We start from the raw sequence: 20105 nt of genomic DNA on the forward strand, positions 1-20105 counted from the left end.
GAGTTCATTTGTTGTCTCAAACATGCCATTAGTGCTGGCTGAGGTGGAGAGACTCTAGCGCAGATTGTTGAGGTTACTGGAAAGCTGAAGAATATTGGGAGTTTGGATGAAATAAATAACTTCAGAAGGAGTAGAGAGAGATTACAAAATTAAAAAAAAAGAAAGGGATATTCAAGATTCAGATCAAAAGAGAAACAAAAATAGTTGTAAACAACCCTGACCATCTTTATATATATCAATTTTTACGGTCAACTATATATACATATATGTATTAAAAATAGTTGAAGAAACTCTGACACCATTGGAAATTTAAAAAAATCTGTTTTTTATTAGAAACTAAACATTGATGTTTATATAAACTCATTGCAATTTGATGGTAATTATTTAAATATCATTGCTCATTTCACAGAAATCTATTGGTATTAAATGAAACATTGTAATTTGTTTAACAAATTGATGTTTTAAAAATTTTGTCTGTTTCATCACATAATTTTTGAGAAGAAAAGAAGGTAATACATGCCATTGTTTTTCTAATGAATTTAATTATATTGTTTCAAAATCCCTGGAGCAATTAATTGATAAGTTTACAGTACAGGCTATATTAATTTTTTCAATGTTTTCTGACTTATTATTAAACACAGATATTTATTTTGTGTTATTTGGTAATCAATCAGAATTATAAGTCCCATTTATATAGATATTGTCCAAGGTAAAAAAAAAGAGGGTGGCCCAAAATACAAAAGAGAGTGGCCTAAGGTACAACAGAGGGTGGCCCAAGATACAATTACATTAGTTTACCTTGGGTAATTTATATTTCATCAAACAATTTTTTATTTAATCCTAGCCTGAAGATAAAATATTTTAAAAATAATTAAAGAATCATCAAACCTTAAATAATAACGCTCTATTTTGAATTTGTAAACATTGTTATTATTTCGGATGAAATGAAGGATTGAAAAAACTGATCCAAGGTACACAATACACAATATCTCCCCTATATACAATACACTCAAGCATTTCAAGTAATGTATTTCTAACTAATGAATTGTTAAAATTTACCAATAACCTAACAATAATAGATAAGGAAAACAATGGAAAAATAATTAATTACATTAAAGGTAGAATCACTTGAGAAGATAAGATACTGATGAAGAGTCAATTTAATATATGAAGTAGTAAAAATCGTTTCAAACAACCCAAGCAAGGCGTGTCGGCCTCTCGGGTTGTGCTACTAGTGCAACCGCCGGGAGGGGCGGTTCCGTAGGTCAGTCAGGATCGTAGGAGCAGTCGAGGTGGAGTACGGCGGCCACGGCTACTAGAGTGACAGCCGAGAGGACTGACAGCAGTACTGCCACGGCCGCCAGCTGCTGTCCGTCCACCATAGCGGGCACTGCCAGCCCCAGGACGGCGGCGTGGAAACAGACCGCGGTGCCCCACAGGATTCCGGAGGCGGCGCCCAGGGTGGGTGTGGGGCCCAGGAACCGCAGGCTGGGGCGGCAGCTGGGCTCCCGGTACCCGCTCCATCCTCTGCTTGTGTGGATGCTAACACCTAGGCAACAAAAGGCATAGAAGTCAAACAGAAGACAATCAGTATACAGGAAATTATAAATTTATATTAAAATAAAATTTAGTAAACAATAAGCAGTGCATAAAGGTTCTGCCTACCTTCTCCGAATAGATGTCAATACATAGCTGGAAGAATATGGAAAGAAATAGTCCACAAAGGAAAGTTATTTCAATCAAAATTTTTGATTACTTTTAAACTATATATAGTTACTAGTCAAAATTAAGGGATTTCAATGGGGTGGGGGGGAGGATAAAAAATGGCTGTTTCAAAACGTAATAAAAAATTAATGTTTTATTCGGCGCTTCATATCTTCAAAACCACTAACACTACAAAACCTAATAGAACATCATTTAAAATAGAGTAAATCATCTAAAATATGAACCCTAATAGTGATGTTAAGTACTATAGTTCTCGAAATAAAGTTTTTTCAAAAAAGCAACATTTTTTCCAAATAATCTAAAATCAAAAGTCTTCAAATTATGAATATTCGAGTAAATTCGAGTTTTCCGTTATTCATATAGGTTCTCTAGAACTCTTCACGCTAAAGGCTTTTTAAGGACCTCGTCGAAGCTGTCTGGACCGCTGGAATCGAATTGCGCTCCTTTCAGGTCTCTTTGATTCGGGACACAAAAAGAAGTTGCTGGGAGATAGGTTAGAACTGTATGGTAGCTGCAGCATTGTTGTACTGTTGAATTTTGCCAAAACTTGAGCGGTGGCTAACGACTTTGTATCGATGTAGAAACGTCTTTGGTTTCTGGGCAGAATACTCCAACGTAAAACTGACCTTTGACCGGTGGAAACAAACCTTTTTTTTGGATCACTCCTTTGATGGTGAACGCAGGAAAAAAAATCTTGGAGTTTTAGAAGTAGTTGCCGGATTTTTGGATAAGTTCAACATGACAAAACTTCTGCAACCACCTTACATCCCCGACCTAGGTTCCAGTGACTTCATCTTGTATCACCGGATTAAGGAAGCGATTCGATGCAATTCCAGCCTTCCACGTCAAGAGATCCAGGAACCCTTGAAAAATGAAAAAAAAAAACGTTGAAAGTGGTGTGTTGATGCCCGAAGTTCATAACTTTAACTTGTTAAGTTGATAACTTTAAAGTCACTGTAAAAAAATGTTTAATGGATTTTTGGTTCTGAGAATAGTGTTAAAACTGAAGGCGCTTGCACAGGCAACCATTAAGTCAAGTGGAGGTGCTCCTATCTAGCAGAAAGTAATAGATATGAGGTTGGAGGTGATCAATATTTGCATATGAGTATGAGCTATATTTTTTACTGAGAAGCCGATCTAACTGAAATACGACTAAAACAGTGCTACTCCTCAGTACCGCTCACCCCTTTATTTCTAGGGGCAATGCAAATGCAAATGTTTAAATAAATTCTCCTTTCATGATGTTTTTATAGCAGGGTACTAGTACTGGTATTTGGTGGGGGAACAAGTCCGGCAAGTGGGCCTAGTGGACCTTTTTGCCAACCCCTGGCGGCTACCTAGGTTACCTCTGCGTACTAACCAAGGTGGGAGTGTCAAGATTCTTCCTCGGGACCGTCGAAAAATGAATGTTAATTGCCCCAGGTGGGAATCGAACCAACAACGAACCGAGCACACTGGGACCTGCGCCCAAACCCGCACGGCTTCACGTCCCTTTATAGCAGGATAAGAATGAAAAAGTAAAATGTTTCTGTTTCTTCCTGTTTTTTTTTCTTTTCTTATTATTTTAAGGAACCTGTTATTAGAATTGTATAATTGTATGTAATATGTAAGAATAAATACAATTATTGGTATTGCTACATGAATATAATTTGTTCCGTTAGTGCAATATTAAAAATTTTGAAGTTCAATTTTGAAGTTATAAGTATTATTTTAATGCTTGAAGTTATATTTTCTTATGCAATTTATTCCATTTTTTAAAAATTCAGATGACTGTTTGAAACAACTATTTCGAAAAATCTTGGAACATATTATAGCAAAAAGTACTATAATTCCTTTTCATGTGTAAAGCAACATAAAATGGTGAGCATTAATAAACAAAAACAATCAGAGAGCTGTATAATATTTAGCTCCTTTGGTGGAATATACACAGTTATTTAGTCAAAATGTTTAACAAGTGAATGGTAGATCGTTGACTAGTTTGCAAGTTCCCTGCAGAGGGTTGGGCTTGCGTAAGCCACTAACTTTCAATTACCATAACTTACTCCAATAAATTGTACGGTTTTAGGATCGGATACAATTGGTGTGTCTGCCAACCACAACACTGTCGTCCAACAGTTGAATAGTTATCAATCATGAGCCTGTCATCGATTAAGTATTATGATTATGATACACGTTAAGAAAACTAGAATATTTAGTGATTTTCAAAATCAGTAATTTAAAACGTATTAGGTTTATTATAAAAAAAATTTCCGGAATGAGACAGTTAATGATTAAACCACTCTGACTGAATTTTACTAACATGGTAATTAGTCCTGAAAAGGTTTTAGAGACTCTGAAGAAAAAGAAGAAAACTTTTTAGCGTATTTTTAATAAAAGAAGGAAATCAAATCAAAACATTAAAACAAAAAGTGATAATAAACAATAAAATTTACACATGATTTTTATTCAGCACCATCAACAGAAAAAATTAAATTTTTTTTTTGTAGAAAGTAGATTTTTAAGTGTCTGTTCCCACTAAATGGTTGATTTATCCACTCAATGATCAAAATTATTTTATGGAAGATGAGTTCAGAAATATAATCTATGATATAATATATGTAGAGCATAATAATAAATAATTAATGAATAAAAAAATAAATATTAAATAGTTAAATTAATGATATGTATTGGGAAAGAGCTAATTGCTTAGGGTCAGGATCAAAGGGAAGTCAGCTTAGTGTAAGGAACCTAAACGGTAATGACCTGTCCACCTTTATCCTCAGGACACTAAATAAAAGGGGGTGGGAGCTGGATTTGGCCAATGAGAAGGGAAGCATCGGAAGTAAGGATGAAGCGGGATGAATCCAAGGGGACAGTCAGTCGCAGTTGGGTTTAATTTGAGAGAGAGTTCAATACTTGAGACAGTTGAAAACAGTCAGAGAAGTAGGCAGCCGGAAGAATCCAGAGCCTGGGAAGATCTAGGGAGACGCCGCCTAACAGGGAAGCACATTGCAGGGAGACAACGAAGATCCACCGGCAGGCCGCGGAGCGAAGCGAAACAAAGGACGCCCGCCGCTACCACCAATATTTGTTTCTCTACCGGTGGCTTGGGTATTGTATTTATTATTTAGGCTAAGATTAATTTTTTTATTTTCCTATTATTTATCTAACTTCTGTGAGTATTTCTTTTCAAATTTTTGTTTTTAGTCAATTATAATTTTATAATAATTATTACTTATAATTACAATGTTTCATAAGGGTTAATTTTGAACGTGTTATTGATGCCGTTGTATACACAATCATTTTGAGTTCTTAGATAGGATTTGCATGAAAATAGAAAAACAGTGCAATTTGAAGGAAAGAAAAGGAACTCACGAGATCATATTAATTCTGTAATGGTTTCTAGATAATATAAGATATAAACATATATAATAATAATATTTGAGGATGAAATTCTGTGGTTAAAACGTTTGTGAGTTAATTAAATTTTTATCTAAATGGTGATATTTATCAGAAGAAAAAATATAATAATAAAATAAAAATAGTCATTTTATAAAACTTTTAAAAATGTATCAATAATGTTTTAAGTTGAATCCTGATTTTTTCTGGTTTACAAACCAGTGCCATTACGATTTAGGAAATCCTAATTGCGAAGGCTAAATGAGGATACTGAAGAAAGAAATAGGAGAGTGTGGATTGAGATAGTGATCTCCTTAAGTAATGTGGAATTTAGATTGGATTAAATCGTGAGCAGTCCAAGGCCTTTATAAGCTATTTTCGAGAACACTTTCGTATTTCTATGTCTATAATAAACCTAACTATGATAGACGCAATCATAGTTATGTTTATTTAGAAATATTTTCTATAAATTATATTTACAAAGCAGGAGATTAAGTTGTGTTTTCAGATAGTGGTAATGAAAAATGATTAATATAAATTTTTTGGGGAAAATCTGGGATTTTTTGTTAGGGCTGACAGCACTGTCTCATTATGGAAAAAAATAAATTCATTATAAATAAGTTTATCTTGGAATTTCTTAAGAATGTAAAATAATTTAGATCATACGAATAATATTTATCTGTTTAATGAATTTGTTAAAATTTACATTAATTTAAATTTGATTGAACTACCTGCAGCAATGACTGTGAAAATCCCAGCTGGCATTCCTAGTCCAAGGTTAACTTGACCGTGTTCTTCAATGAAGGCGACTGTTCCCATAACTAAAGATGATATACCACACACAATCTATAAAAAAAATAACATAAATATACAATGATCCTCATAAATAAACTAGTTATATAAAACAAATCATAATTTAAAAGTAGCTTTCATATCGACTAAATATCCTCTTACAACCACAATGTACACACTCATCATTGCGAAAAAAACACAAATTAAAACTTATTACAAATATTCATTTTAGCTTTCTCATCATGGAATATTAGTGTATTTATCATTAGATATAATAATTCCGATTATATTTTATCCCATCCTTTAACAGCGTTCCAAATGAATAAATTGTTCATTTGACTATTAAATTGTAATTTACCATATTGCACAACCATAGTAATAATAAAAGCATTGAATGTATTACTGTAGCTTACAGTGAAAAGCGAAAGAAATACAAACAAAGAGAACAGTTCAGTAAGGCATTACTAATTCTCAAAAAAAAAAAAAAAAAAAATAAAATAAATTTTCAAAAAATCATTTCAGTACTGATATCATCAAATAAGGTGTTAAGTCATAAAATATGGTATCTGCCAAATAAAATTGTATACAATGCTAAAATGTTCGTTGATCAATATAATTTACCTTCAACTAGAAGTCACATACCATAACTTAATATAAACATAATTCTCTTAAAAAACCCAATTTACTAACAATTCTTTTGAAAAATTATATAAAAACAGGATTGAAAGAGCCAGTAATACAAAAAACTTACAATTCAGAAAAATATTGTAACTGACATTTTTCTGAATTGTAAGTTTTTGCATTACTGGCTTTTTTATCCTTGTTTTACGACCAAGTGCGTTACATTTATTTAAGAATAAAAACAAATAGATAGAAAATAATTAATAAGCAATAAAATATCTAAGTAATAGGATTAATTTCCTGAAATGACAAGGTAACGAAATATTAACAATATTCATGAGCCTTTGAATAGTTGGTACAAAAGAAAAGTAACTTATGCATTGACCTAAGACCTAACCCTACACAATAATCATTGTATTAATAACAAGTTACATTTTTTTTTTTGTGGATTACAAAAGTTAATTATTGAAAATAATGAACCGAAACTGAGTCCAATGGACTGTTCGATTGCTATTTTAATTTTAATTTATTTAATTTTCTTTAGGTAATATTTTGAAAAAAGTGGTAACTAAACACTTGGTTTTTTTCTTTCTTTTCTCTCATAAACAGATGTCAGAAAAATCTAATTGAACACCATTTTTAAATGAAAAGATCGATGGTAATAACGAGTTTCGAGAATCATCGTCGAGAGAATTGTTGCTTTGGTGCTTAATACATTTTTTTTTTTTGGGAGGGGCAGTACACGTATTTTAAAATGTAAATTTTAAAATTTTGAGGGGGTAGTATTATTGTTTTTTTCATGGCTGGTCTACAAATATTTTTTGGTATATTATAAAAAAATAATAAACAAAAAAAAATTAATTAAGAAAAACTACTTTAATAGGATTGTAAAAAAAGGAGCCCTGATCAAATGGATGCTGGACAAGTTAAAAGGAACATCCACTTGGTCCTGTTAATGGATAAAAAAATAATTACCTTCTAATGTTTTATTATTCTTTAACTTCATTTCGGTTTTTCTTGTTAATACTATTTATTTACAGGAAAATATTCAAGTTTACAGGGTTAACTATGTGTGGAATATAACTCTAAAATAATTTTTAAAGTAACATAGAAATAAAAAAAAATTGTTTATAAATTTGGCCTTCAGATTTTTTTTTTTCGAAAATCACAAAATATTGTGTGTAGGGTGGTAAGTAAAAGTTTGATGCGCGCAACTCACCTTATTTTTCATTGATTGGTCGTAGTTACTCTGTAACCCTAATGAACTAATGAATCTTCAACGTTGGCCGAAACAATCGACTAGTCATCAGAATGTAATCACTAGCTAATAATTTATATATGATAACAATTAATCATTAGTACAAGAAATTAGACAAGGGCCGCCCATAGCTCAGTGGTTAAGACACAGTCTTACCAATTTGATGTTTATTGGCGGTGCCGGTTCGTATCCGGCCTGGGACGTCGACTTTTTTCATTGCGTGGCGGTCCCACAAAATGAAGAACTTTGACCCCCAACCATGGTTAGGCAGTATAGGACTCCAATGGGGAGTCTTGGCCGAAAAAAAAAAAAAAATAGACATTATTTATTGTAATTTATAGATCTGTTTAAATAAATTAATTAACGCAAAATGAAATAAACTTCATGAAGTAAATTGATATGTACTCAATTAGCAGGTGTCACCCGGCCTCCAGTGAGTCTGTTTGTATTCGACTGCAATAATTAGAGTCAAATACATTACAGTTGCCTTAACACAATGCCTGTTAATTGGGTTTGTTGATACAGGGATGATAAGTTTTTGACATTACAATTATGTTGGATATTGACGAAGTAATTATGACTTAGTGTTCCTACATACACAGTGTTGAGCCAACAACAAACACAATGTTGAGTTAACATTATATATCAAGTTGCACAGGGATAAACCAGCTAATTTTCCTTTTTCCTTTTTTCTTTGAATCCAGTTACAACCAAATCATTATTAAGATTTGTTACCCAACCGCTACCACTTCTCTAATCTTCAGTTTCCTTTATCTTTGTTGGAGATTTATAGGTTTTTCTTTCTTCCGAAGACATTTAAGCTATATTTTAAAACTTTTCCAGGGAAGTTTTGACATGAGTACCGAGTTCCATAGAACTTTTCTATATTACGTTTTCTTCCGATTCTCCATCAACGGAAACTAATTACCAAAAGACTGAAAACATCCCATTCAACTTCATCGTTGGCGGTTGTGCGACAAAACATGCGCTAGTGTTTATCGAGAAGTTAAAACAAGAAGAAATGTCAAAGAGTTATTAATCAATTAATGAAAATCTCAGAAGGAAATTAAAATTTTCAGGAGAAAAAGGGGGACTAGGTGATACAGAGGTAAGGCGTTGTGCTACTAACTCCAAGGATCCGGCTGTGGGATATAATTATTTATGCTGTTATTGTAGGCGTGAGGCAACCCTATGGGTTCTGTAGCTTTCTGGAGTCTGCCTAACTTCGTTAAGTGGGTAACCTTAATTAGTGGAAAATCTAGTGGTTGAGCGTGATATTGAATAAATCACCTCCTTGTTTAACCGTTGTTCTAAAAACAGTACTTCCATACAACATACTGAACTCCTGACCATTCATGAACTTTACGGGTTCTCATTATTATTCACATTATTATTATGAGAAAAAATCGTAACTAATTATAGAATTATTAGATTTCTATAAATTTCAAAAACAACAATACAGTGCATTTAAAAGATTATATACAATTAAAAAGAAGCGCGAAAAAAATATTTATGATATGACTAATTAAAATGAATAAATCCAATGAAAAACATGAAACAGAAAAAGATAAACATAAAAATGCTACTGGTTATTATAAAAAAAAAAAAAAAAAATGGAAATTTAAGTTAACAAATAATTCTCTCTTGCTCCAAGTTGTTAATCAGCAACTGACTTATATTCATTCATATACACTTTTAATCTTTTATTTATAACTAATTTTAATGCATGGAAATTAATGAGTGGGGGAGTTATCCAGAGGAGGGATGGCATGCATGCATCGCATATCTTATTTGTTGTTTTATTTATTTACTACTTTATTATTTTTGATATTCTAATATTTGTTATATAGGGGAATTTGTTGATAAAATGAAATAAGGGTTGTAAAATTGAGGGGAAAAAAAAAGAAGGAATAAATTGAAAAGCTTGTATTTAGTTTGTAGACTGATATTAATTGTAAAAGAATACTGTGGAAAAAAAAAATGTTATCTTTCTATTTTATTATACCATGTAAAAATATGTAATTTATATATATCCGATCACGAATTGATAAGTATGCTGTGTAATGTAGCAACCCGATGTATTTGGGCAGCATGAATGAATAAATTTCTTTCTCCCTGGTCTAAAATACTTAGGTTGAAATTATTGTTTTTCCCATTTTGGTATCAAATAGGTAGGGTTTATACCCCACAGATTCCATATTATTTCCTAAGAGCTTTTGAAAATAAACTACCAGTGGTTGGTGGGCACTATTAAAGTTTTTCATCAAATTTTATTCGGAAATGAAATAAAATATTTGTACATAGCCACCGTTACCTGGCTACACTGTGTAGTTTTAATTTAATTATAATAACATTTGAAAACATAAAACAGGGAGATACGCATTTACTTTTCAGTTGGCAATAGGAAATGTGGTTAAAAAAACACATATGTAAGGGAGAGATGGTTTGTTAAATTAATTTGCGTTCAATAACAGCCCTCAGTAAACATAGCCCACAGTACATTTATATTTAACCTTAATTTGTTTTTTCATCTTTCTGTTGCAATGTAATTATTCGCTCCATTTTATTCAACTCACTGTTCTGAAGAATAATAAAATATTGATAATAAAATGTCTTGTTTTTTAATGGTGTGTACACGATAAAAAATATCGTTTTTTATCGCTGATGGAAATAGCAATTGAAAAAAAAGTGTGTTCATTTTATAAATTCTAAAAAGGAGAATCATTTTTGAAAGAATTTTCAATGTTATAGCATACGAAGTAGTAATTGGTACAATAATTCTTGATAAATTACAGGATGCCACTGAAGAAGCCAAAAAGCCGGGAAAAAAAGGCAGTTATCTCACCCCAATTTTTGATTACTTTAATAAAAACTATTTATAACTACTAGTGATAACTGATGAGTCTGCCAAGTATAGGTAGAAGGATTAAAAAATGGCGGCTGTTTCAAAACCTTAAAAAAACATTGATTTTTTTTTCGGAGCACTATATCTTAAAAACTACCAACAACACTAGAAAATCTAAGAGAACATTATTTAAAGAAGAGTAAATTTGCTGAAATAGTACCCCTAAAAGAGCTATTTACGTCCAATAGTTCTCGAGATATAGCTATTTAAAAAGCAAAATTTCGTAAAAAAATACTAAAAGATTAGTAGTTAGTTAATTTATTTTGAGAAATCTATATCTCAGGAACTATGTGACGTACTGATGTCTTTTAGCACTAAAATTAAAGCTAGTTTAATGGACTATAAAGAAGTTTATGACCCTTACCTTTGTAGGAATTGTAGTTTTCATGATATTTACTAAAATAAATTGATTTATAGTTGTTCGGACAATAAATTTGATTTATGAAAAACATTATTTCAGAAACTATTGGACGTACAGATGTTTTCCAGCGTTCAAATTAAAGCTAGTTAAATTTACTACAAAATAGTTGATTATGTTTATCTTTGTAGGACTATTAGTTTTTATGATATTTGACAAAATAAATTCACAAAAAGTTAATTTCTAGTTGTTCGTATAAAATATTGGAATTTTGATTAGGTATATCTCTTGATCTATAAGACGCACATATGTCTGCCAACCCTCAAAATAAAGGAAATTTAACTTACTATAAAGTAGTTTATGACACTTATCTTCGTAGGGATAGTAGTTTTTATGATATTCGCATATGAATATAAATTAGGTAAATGAAAATTTGTCCGAATAACTATAAACTAATTTATTTTAGCAAATTTCGTGTAACCTATTACTCCTATGAAGATAAACATCATAAACTACATTATAGCTTATTAAACTAGCTCTAATTTGAGTGCTAATAGACATCTGTACGTCAAATGGTTTTTGAGATATGAATTTTTCAAAATAAATTCACTAAGTACTGATCTTTCAATACGTCCCGTACATCATTTTTATGAAATGTTGCTTTTTAAAAAGCTATATCTCGAAAACTGTTTAACATAAACAACTCCATTAGGGCTCATATTTTAGAAAATTTACTCTTCTTTATATGATGTTCTCTTAGGTCTTCTTGTGTTGTTCCTACTTTTTAAGATAAAGAGCTCCGAATGAAAAATTAGTTTTTTTTTATCGCTTTGAAACAGCCGCCATTTTTTATTCCCCATACCTATACTTGGCAGACTCATCAATTTTGACTAGTAATTATACATAGTTTTCATTAATGTAATCAGAAATAGGGGTGAGATAACTGCCTTTTTCTCCTCTTGGGCTCTTGACTATGTGTTGAGCAGCTGCCTCTGACCATCTTGTCCAACGATCCCTGCCCCGTGGGAACCTTCTCATCTCCGGCATGGAGCTTCCTATCGCTGTGCCAGTTCTCTCAATCAGATCAGCATACGTGAGCCTTGGCCTGCCTTGAGGTCGCCTTCCTCCCGGTCTTGCTTCTAGAAGCCACCTGGCTTTACGATCATCTCCCATAATGCTAAGGTGCCCGAACCATTTCAGCTGCCTTTCCTCAACCACCTCTTGGTCGGATCTTACTTCTAATTCTTCGCGTACCCTTTCATTCCTTATTAGGTCTCGTTTGGTTTTTCCTAATATTTTCCGTAGGAATCTCGTTTCCGCAGAAACAATCATGACGGGTCCAGGGCTGTCCAGCTTCCCAATCCGTATTGGGAGAAAAACGTATTTGAATAACAGAACCTTCTTGCTCAACTCCTGCTTTCCAATGAGTGTCATAGATATCTGGTAGAATATTCCATTGCCTTTAAATAAACTTATGACAGTCTAATATCTATAATTCCACAAAATTAAAAAAAAAATGTCTATTTGTTTCTTATTTATTCTATTTATTTACTGTGTGCTGAATGATTTAATTTTGATAAATTTATTTATGTATATTTCAAGTGGAAAATAAATTTACATACTGAAGTTGTTCACAATGACTATGATTAAACAGTTAAGTATGTTTGTAGATTATATTAGTGTTAAATAAACTTATTAAATAAATGAAATAATGAACAAGTCACCCCTTCAATTGTAATATCTGCAGACCAGCCGTTCAGTTCAATAAGTGGTTTAGTGTCCATGGTTATTGAAGGAGTTCTAATCTTCGTTATTAAACTAGAGATCTTTCTCCTTCTATCGTTCGACTATGTTCTAGATATCTTCTAGCGAATTCGAATTTTTAAAGTAATGTAGTTATATATGAATAATCTATAAATTACAAACAAATAAGACGTAGGCTGTGTTCAACAATAATCTCTGAACCGGTAACATAATGATATTAATTTCCAGCTTTGTATTCCAAATGTGATGTAGGACCGTCGCTTCCTAGGGGTCTTGTGGGGCGGGCCCGGCTGGGAATTGCCTTTTTTTGTATTATGATCTACTCTCACGATATAATGACATGTACATCAACCAACCTACACGCTATAATTGTCTGTTTGAAAAGTCAGATAAGTAACGCTACCACGGAGGACGGGAGTGGAGGGTTTCACGCCGTTTTTAAATGCATTCAACTTAAGATGTTTATTTTTGTTCACATGAAAAAAAAAAAATCACTTTTTTCAATAATTTGAAGTTTATTTTATAACTAGCTAAACCCCCTTGTTTTATCCATGTTAAACTTGCACTATACATGTCTGTTTCATATGCATGGAGGCTACATTGTACATTCGGGAAACTGTATTTAATTTACCAAGATTTTCCTACGAGCAAGGCATGTTTTAAGCTCTTTGAAGAAAATATAATAATTCAGATAAATAGCGAACTGACGTAATTAAATTTAATGACAATACATATCGTACCAAGTAACTCGTTTTTTAAAGGATATTAATTCCCTTAAATACAAAACAACCTATTAAATGAAGTTAATACTTTTTTTTTTAAACAATGCCAAATATATCGTAGATTTTACGAAAAATCCTCCTTTAATAAACGTTTCGGAAATTAACGTGATAATATTTTAAGGGCATGGAGTTGTATTAATAAGTCAATATATAATGTTGATTATTGAAGAAGTCTTCAAAAATAGTAACTTGGCTCAAGCCACTTTCCCGGCTCTTTCATTTTTTTTTTAACATCTAATTCAGTCTTCACAGGTGCTAAATCTTTAATTACAGGACACCATAAAAGGCACCTATTATATATATAGTAAATATGCTAGAAAACTGCCAAATTAGCATTTAACTTAAATACTTTATTTAGCTTAAAAGCAACGCATTTAGTATGACCAATTAGCTGCAGCAAACATATTTACCCAATATTAGTGTTCCACGGGGCAGAACAGCAAATACTTATTCCAGGCCGATATATATCTGCCTACATACTTGACAGAACCTTTGCAACGAGTGGGGGATAAAATGCTGAAGTGTACGCTCTTTCTTTTTGTAGCTTCTCTCCAACTAAATTTTTCTTAATGATTGACAAGAACATTATGTAAAGTTCTATATTAGAAACCAGGTGCCTATATAACGAAATCATTAAAAATAGTTTGTGTGTATAGTGTTTATCCTGAAATATATATGTTTTTTGTATATTAACAACAGGGTGCAAAGTATTTTCAGTATTTTTAAATTAATTAAAGTGATCTTAGCTCACTATGTTTTAATGTAATAACTCATTATTTTTTTAATAATGCTGTTTTATTTAATTGAACTATTTAAATTTTGTTTTCTTATTTTGTTTAAATTTACAATCTTATTCTAGCTAAAAACACGATAAGTAAATGTGATAAGCTATAATGACATGAGAGATTTGTGAAGAAACTAACCACTGGTAGCCCAACAAGATTTAGATATTAGGAAGTATTCAGGTAGAACCTCACAAGAGGAGATCTTAACACAAACAAAAGGCCATCCTCCGCCGGACCCACCCCACTAAGACCCTCCCACTAAGACCTCCAGGGAGCGACGGTCCTGTATCACTTAAATATTTTCTTAAAACGAAAAGAGAAAACTTTAAGATAGTTAAATCGAGCAATATTTAAAAACACCTGAAATTGAAAAACGGCATGACATAGTGTTAAATTTATGTATAATTAAAAAATTTAGATTAATAAATTATTTGTGTAAATATTGTATATTAGAGTGTAAATGTGACTAGAGACTATATTATTTTATCATTATGTTATTTTATTTATTTTATTTAGCAGCAAGACAGAAAGTTTGATTATGTTCATTTTGTTTATTCTTCTGTTTGTATATATTTTAAGAGAGTTTTTCTTTTTACTTTATTTATTTATTTTTTATTCATTTATTTATTTTAGTATGTATGAGATCATTCATCACTATTACCTATTGCCCACAACTGTGTGGCAGATTGTAATATCTATCAATAAATAAAAGTATTATTATTATTATTATTAATAAATTAAACTGAAATCAATGACATGGACAGACTAGTCTGCAAACAATTTTTAAATTACTGGATGTGAAATGTGAATTTATATTTAAGATTGTCTTAGTGGATGGCCGAATTAGCCGATAACTTGGACTTTCAAAGAAATAATAAAGAGGGTTTTGAGACGATACAAATTATTTTATTTGGGCAATAGAAATTATAGTAATGGTGATATATGGGCCTTTAAACAAAAACCTGCAGAAAAAGGAGAATTTCAAAGTAATGCAGCTATCACAAAATAAAATAAGAAACATTAGAAAAAAAAACTGATTCTATAGCACTGGTCATTAAGCTATTTACTTTTCTAAAGTAAAAAGTATTTAGCAGTTTGTTAGGACTATAGTCATAAGAAAAGGTCCATGCAGTAATTTTATTATTGTTTATTATTAGACTCATTAATTTAAAATACCCTCATGCTAAAACGTACAAAGCAGAAATAACAAACTGACCTGTAATACACGAAACCTGAGGACCAAAGCGAACGGGTAAATTTTTGGCTGCTTCTCATTGCTAGGTTCTTCACCATCCAGTGCAGTCGCCGATTCCTTACTGAAGCGGCTCTGTAACATACATGTATAATATTTACTATAGGCCGTAACTACTGTAAAATTTGTTATACAATAATAAAGTATAACAATTCCTAAAAACTATTAAATGGTTTCGGATCGGAGGCAGTAAAAAAATGTATTTAATGGTCCACTACTAAAATCATAAGAAGCGCTTTTGCTGAAAAAGTGAAAAAAATTATTATATGTCCCTTCTATATCTCATTTTAACCTTAAATTTTTTTTTCCAGTCCTTAAATTCCACTTTTAGTGGTATATCCTTGAATTAGATTATGTTACTGACAATAATAAAGAAACTTTATTTAATCGTATCATCCGGCTTGGAGGACCTATTTAAGTTGTGTAGTCTCCGTTATAATTTGTATTATTTTAATCAAAAATTTATAAAAATTAAAATTCATCTAGGTACAATTAATTGAAGATTTTCCACTAAAAAAGGTTCTAACAGACTAATCTTCAACCTTCAGGTATATTCATAAAAAAAAAAAAAAAAAATTAGTTTTTATCAGTTTTATTGTTTGTTGTATAAGAGCCTTTTTAAAGAATTCATTGCTAGAATCAGTCAAATCGGCCCATAAAGAAGCTTTTTACGTTGAAGAATCCTATTGTCAAATTTCGAAATGAAATTTATAGCGAGATTTATAGAGAGAGCCCTAGTTTATTTCATTTTTCTTTGGCAAAAATTGTAAACATAGTTTTATATGTTTGAGCTTATAATAATTAAGACTTATTAACAGCTGAATTTTGAAAGTTTTAAGCGAATAAACAATTTCTTAGAGAATAATAAAAAAAGTCTCTAGTAATTTTATGAATATTTTTCAATAATTTTAAAATAAAAATCAGAGATAATATAATAGGTTTCATCTTATTATTAGTTTAAATTGATAATGAAAAACGTATAAATTTTTGTTGTTATAGACGCAGGTGATCTAATGAATGGTTATGTAAGAGTTGCGATAAAGTAAATTAAGGTGAAGAAAATGAAGAGGTAAGGAAGATGCTCACTGGCGAGACATTTCATTTAAAATTGCTTTAGATTTCGGGGTGGTGCAGACACCATCATCACCAATCCTTATAAATCCCCTTCTCAGCTCTTGCTCCCCCCCCCCCCAATAGGTTATTTCACAGTTTCTGACTTAGTTAACTTACATGAAAATAAGTTTCCTTGAATAATGTAAACAAGGTAGTAATACAAATTACATATATTTTTTAATAAGTACTTGTAGCAATAAATACAGTAGTCCCTTACCAAGAACTAGCTAAACCCCAGGTCCTTCATGGGTTAAACAATTTTTTATTTTCAATATCAATTATTTGCTTCATCATTTTAATTTTTTTTAATCCTGCTATACTGCCCGTTAGGTCAAAACGTGGTCACAAAAATAAAAGAATTGAGAACTATATTAATTCATTCTTTTTTTTAAGTCTTGAGTATACTGTCTCTCTCTCCTGCTTCTATAATTGTATATATACAAACACTGAAATTACAGTTAATAATTTAAATCTTGTATATGAAAATTGTCACATCCCAATAATATTGGTAGGAGCAGATTAGTTAAGGAAACAAAATAATGGTAAAATACTAACTTATTTATTTCTATTAAATAATTGTGGAAATACTTTAAAAAATTACAGAAACTGAAGAGGGGTACATAAACATATGTCTTAGAGAAAAATACAAATAAATGAATTGAACACTATTTTGCTTTAATTCTTGACTGAAAGGGGTAAGAGGATTCAAACATTAAAGAATATCGTTATAAATGTTACTATATTTGGCGAAACAATAGACAAGAAAGATATAATTTCCTTTTGTAGAAAATAATGGCATAAAAAAAAGTAAGTAAACTGGCAATAATAATTACGAAACCGTATATCAGACTTATGGAACGAGTAACTTAAGAATCGTCCTTGATAGTACAAGAGCCCAAGAAGAGAAAAAAGTCAGCTATTTCACCATAATTTTTGATTACTTTAATGAAAACTATGTATAATTACTAGTCTAAATTAATGAGCCTGCCAAGTATACGTGGGGGAATAAAAAATGGCGACTTTTTCAAAACGTTCAAAATAATTAATTTTTCATTCGGAGCTCTATATCTTTAAAACTACTAATAGAAAATCTAAGAGAAAATCATTTAAAGTAGAGTAAATTTGCTAAACTGTAAGCCCTAATAGAGCTATTTACGTTAAATAGTTCTCGAGATATAGCTTTTTAAAAAGCAATGTTTCATAAAAATTTTGTACAGAACGTACTGAATGATCAGTAGTTAGTGAATTTATATCGAAAAATCTATATCTCAAAAACTATTTGACGTGCAGACGTCTGTTAGCAATCAAATTAAAGCTAGTTTAATGGGCTATGAAGTGATTAATGACGTTTATTGTCGTTGGAGTAGTAGTTTTCATGATATTTGCTAAAATAAATTGATTTATAGTTATTCGGACAAATTTTCATTTATCTAATTTATATTCCTATGCGAATAACCCTTACGAAGATAATTGTCATAAACTACAATAGACAATAAGTGTATAAATAGTGGTAAAAGTGAAATAATTTGACTGTGATTTTTAATGTATTTTTGACATATTAGATGTAAATGTTTTGACCTGGGCAGAATAGCCTGTATGGAGTTTTTTTTTAAATGGTTAAATGATATGTCTCATAGTAAATTAAGATTGTCCCTGAAGATGGCCGAATTGGCCGAAACGTTGGACATGTGAATGAAATAAATGTTTTGAGACTATAATTTGGATAGTGTTTTTGAATTATTTAGTAAAAAATTGCCAGTCTCAAGAAAGAAAAAATTTAAGGATTATAAATACAATAGTAAGTTAAATTTCCTTTATTTTGAGTGCTGGCAGACATATGTGCGTCTAATGGATCTAGATATATATATTTTCAAAAATCAGACATTTTATATGAACAACTAGAAATTAACAGTTTGTAATTTTGTCAAATAACATAAAAACTGCTACTCCTACAAATATAAACGTTATAAACTATTTTATAGTTAATTTAACTAGCTTTAATTTGAGCGCTGGCAAACATCTGTACGTCCAATGGTTTCTGAAATAAAGTTTTTCAAAACTCACACTTATTGTCCGAAACAACTATAAATAAATTTATTTTATGAAATATCATGAAAAATAATATTCCTACAAAGGTAAAGGTCATAAACTACTTTATAGTACGTTAAACTAACTTTAATTTGATTGCTAACACACATCTATACGTCACATAGTTTCTGAGATATAGATTTCTCAAAATAAATTAACTACTAATTTTTCAGTAGACTTTTAAGAAATGTTGCTTTTTAAAAAGCTATATATCGAGAAATATTGGACGTAAATAGCTTTATTAGGGCTAATATTTCAGAAAATTTACTCTTCTTTAAATAATGTTCTTTTAGATTTTTTAGTGTTGTTGGTAGTTTTTAAGATATAGAGCTACGATTGAATAATTAATGATTTTTAAGGTTTTGAAACAGCCGTAATTTTTTATTCCCCCTTTCTATACTTGGCAGACTCATCAGTTATCACTAGTAATTATACATAGTTTTTATTAAAGTAATCAAAAATTGGGGTTGAAATAACTGCCTTCTTTTTTTCCCCGGCTCTTGTACCAAGATTATAATATTACTAAGATTACCTTATTTTCGTCAAGAAATACCCAATAAGAAGAATCATGAAGAAAATAGAAATTATTTTCAGTTTTCGAGCTTTCACGTTTATATCGTTTGATAGATGTAAAAAATATTTGAAATTACCTGAAAAAGCTAAATTTATAAGCCTTAAAACTAAATCTGATTAGAAGGTTTCCAGGAAGGAGATGTACTATATAAAAGTTAAATTTATTAAAAGCCAAATCATTTACCAAAACTAATATTGTTTGAATGTCATACAAAAAAGAAATAAAAATTATACTATTATTTGGCTAAGAGACGCGCGGGTGCAGGAATGCAGATGCTACGACATAGCTCGTTTAGTGAAGTTTTATAGTTTTAGCCAAACGTTTCGTCCCGCGTTGCAGGGCTTCGTCAGGGCTAAAAAAGATACAAACACTTAACATAAGTAAAAAAGTAAATGGAAAATTACAAGGGTATACAATGAAACGTAAAAATGAATGAGAAAAATAAAAGGTTATAAACAATAAATAAAAATGGAACTAGTCCGACAAGTGGTCAACTCTTTGTCAACCCATGACGACTAGTGATCGAATCCATTTTCCCGTAAAACTTCCGTTGTTAACTTCCAGTACCTTAATACCTTAAAAGTCAGTAAAAAAAATAAAAGGAAAAAATTTTTTTTGGACATCGTTAAGTCTAATCGTTCCTTTTTGCGAATCATTTATAATAATAATATTTTTCGTAAATTAATTTCCATAATCATCGATCCACATTG

At 30.9% G+C, this 20105-nt stretch overlaps 1 protein-coding gene across 1 annotated transcript in view; it reads right to left on the reverse strand.

Annotated features, from left to right (window-relative positions):
• Positions 1-1133: 1133 nt before the first annotated feature.
• LOC106692458 (uncharacterized) overlaps positions 1134-20105 on the reverse strand; it is a 236577-nt gene continuing 217605 nt past the window's right edge. Inside the window, exons 4-6 of the mRNA XM_014438415.2 lie at positions 15585-15695; positions 5835-5949; positions 1134-1549 (exon numbers count right to left, since the gene is read on the reverse strand). Coding sequence (XP_014293901.1) covers positions 1266-1549; positions 5835-5949; positions 15585-15695 — 510 coding nt within the window. The 3' untranslated portion in view covers positions 1134-1265. The remainder of the gene's footprint in view (positions 1550-5834; positions 5950-15584; positions 15696-20105) is intronic.

This window comes from Halyomorpha halys, unplaced genomic scaffold, assembly GCF_000696795.3.
Source record: "Halyomorpha halys isolate HHAL.00 unplaced genomic scaffold, Hhal_1.1 Scaffold58.1, whole genome shotgun sequence".
In the NCBI taxonomy this organism is placed as follows: domain Eukaryota; kingdom Metazoa; phylum Arthropoda; class Insecta; order Hemiptera; family Pentatomidae; genus Halyomorpha; species Halyomorpha halys.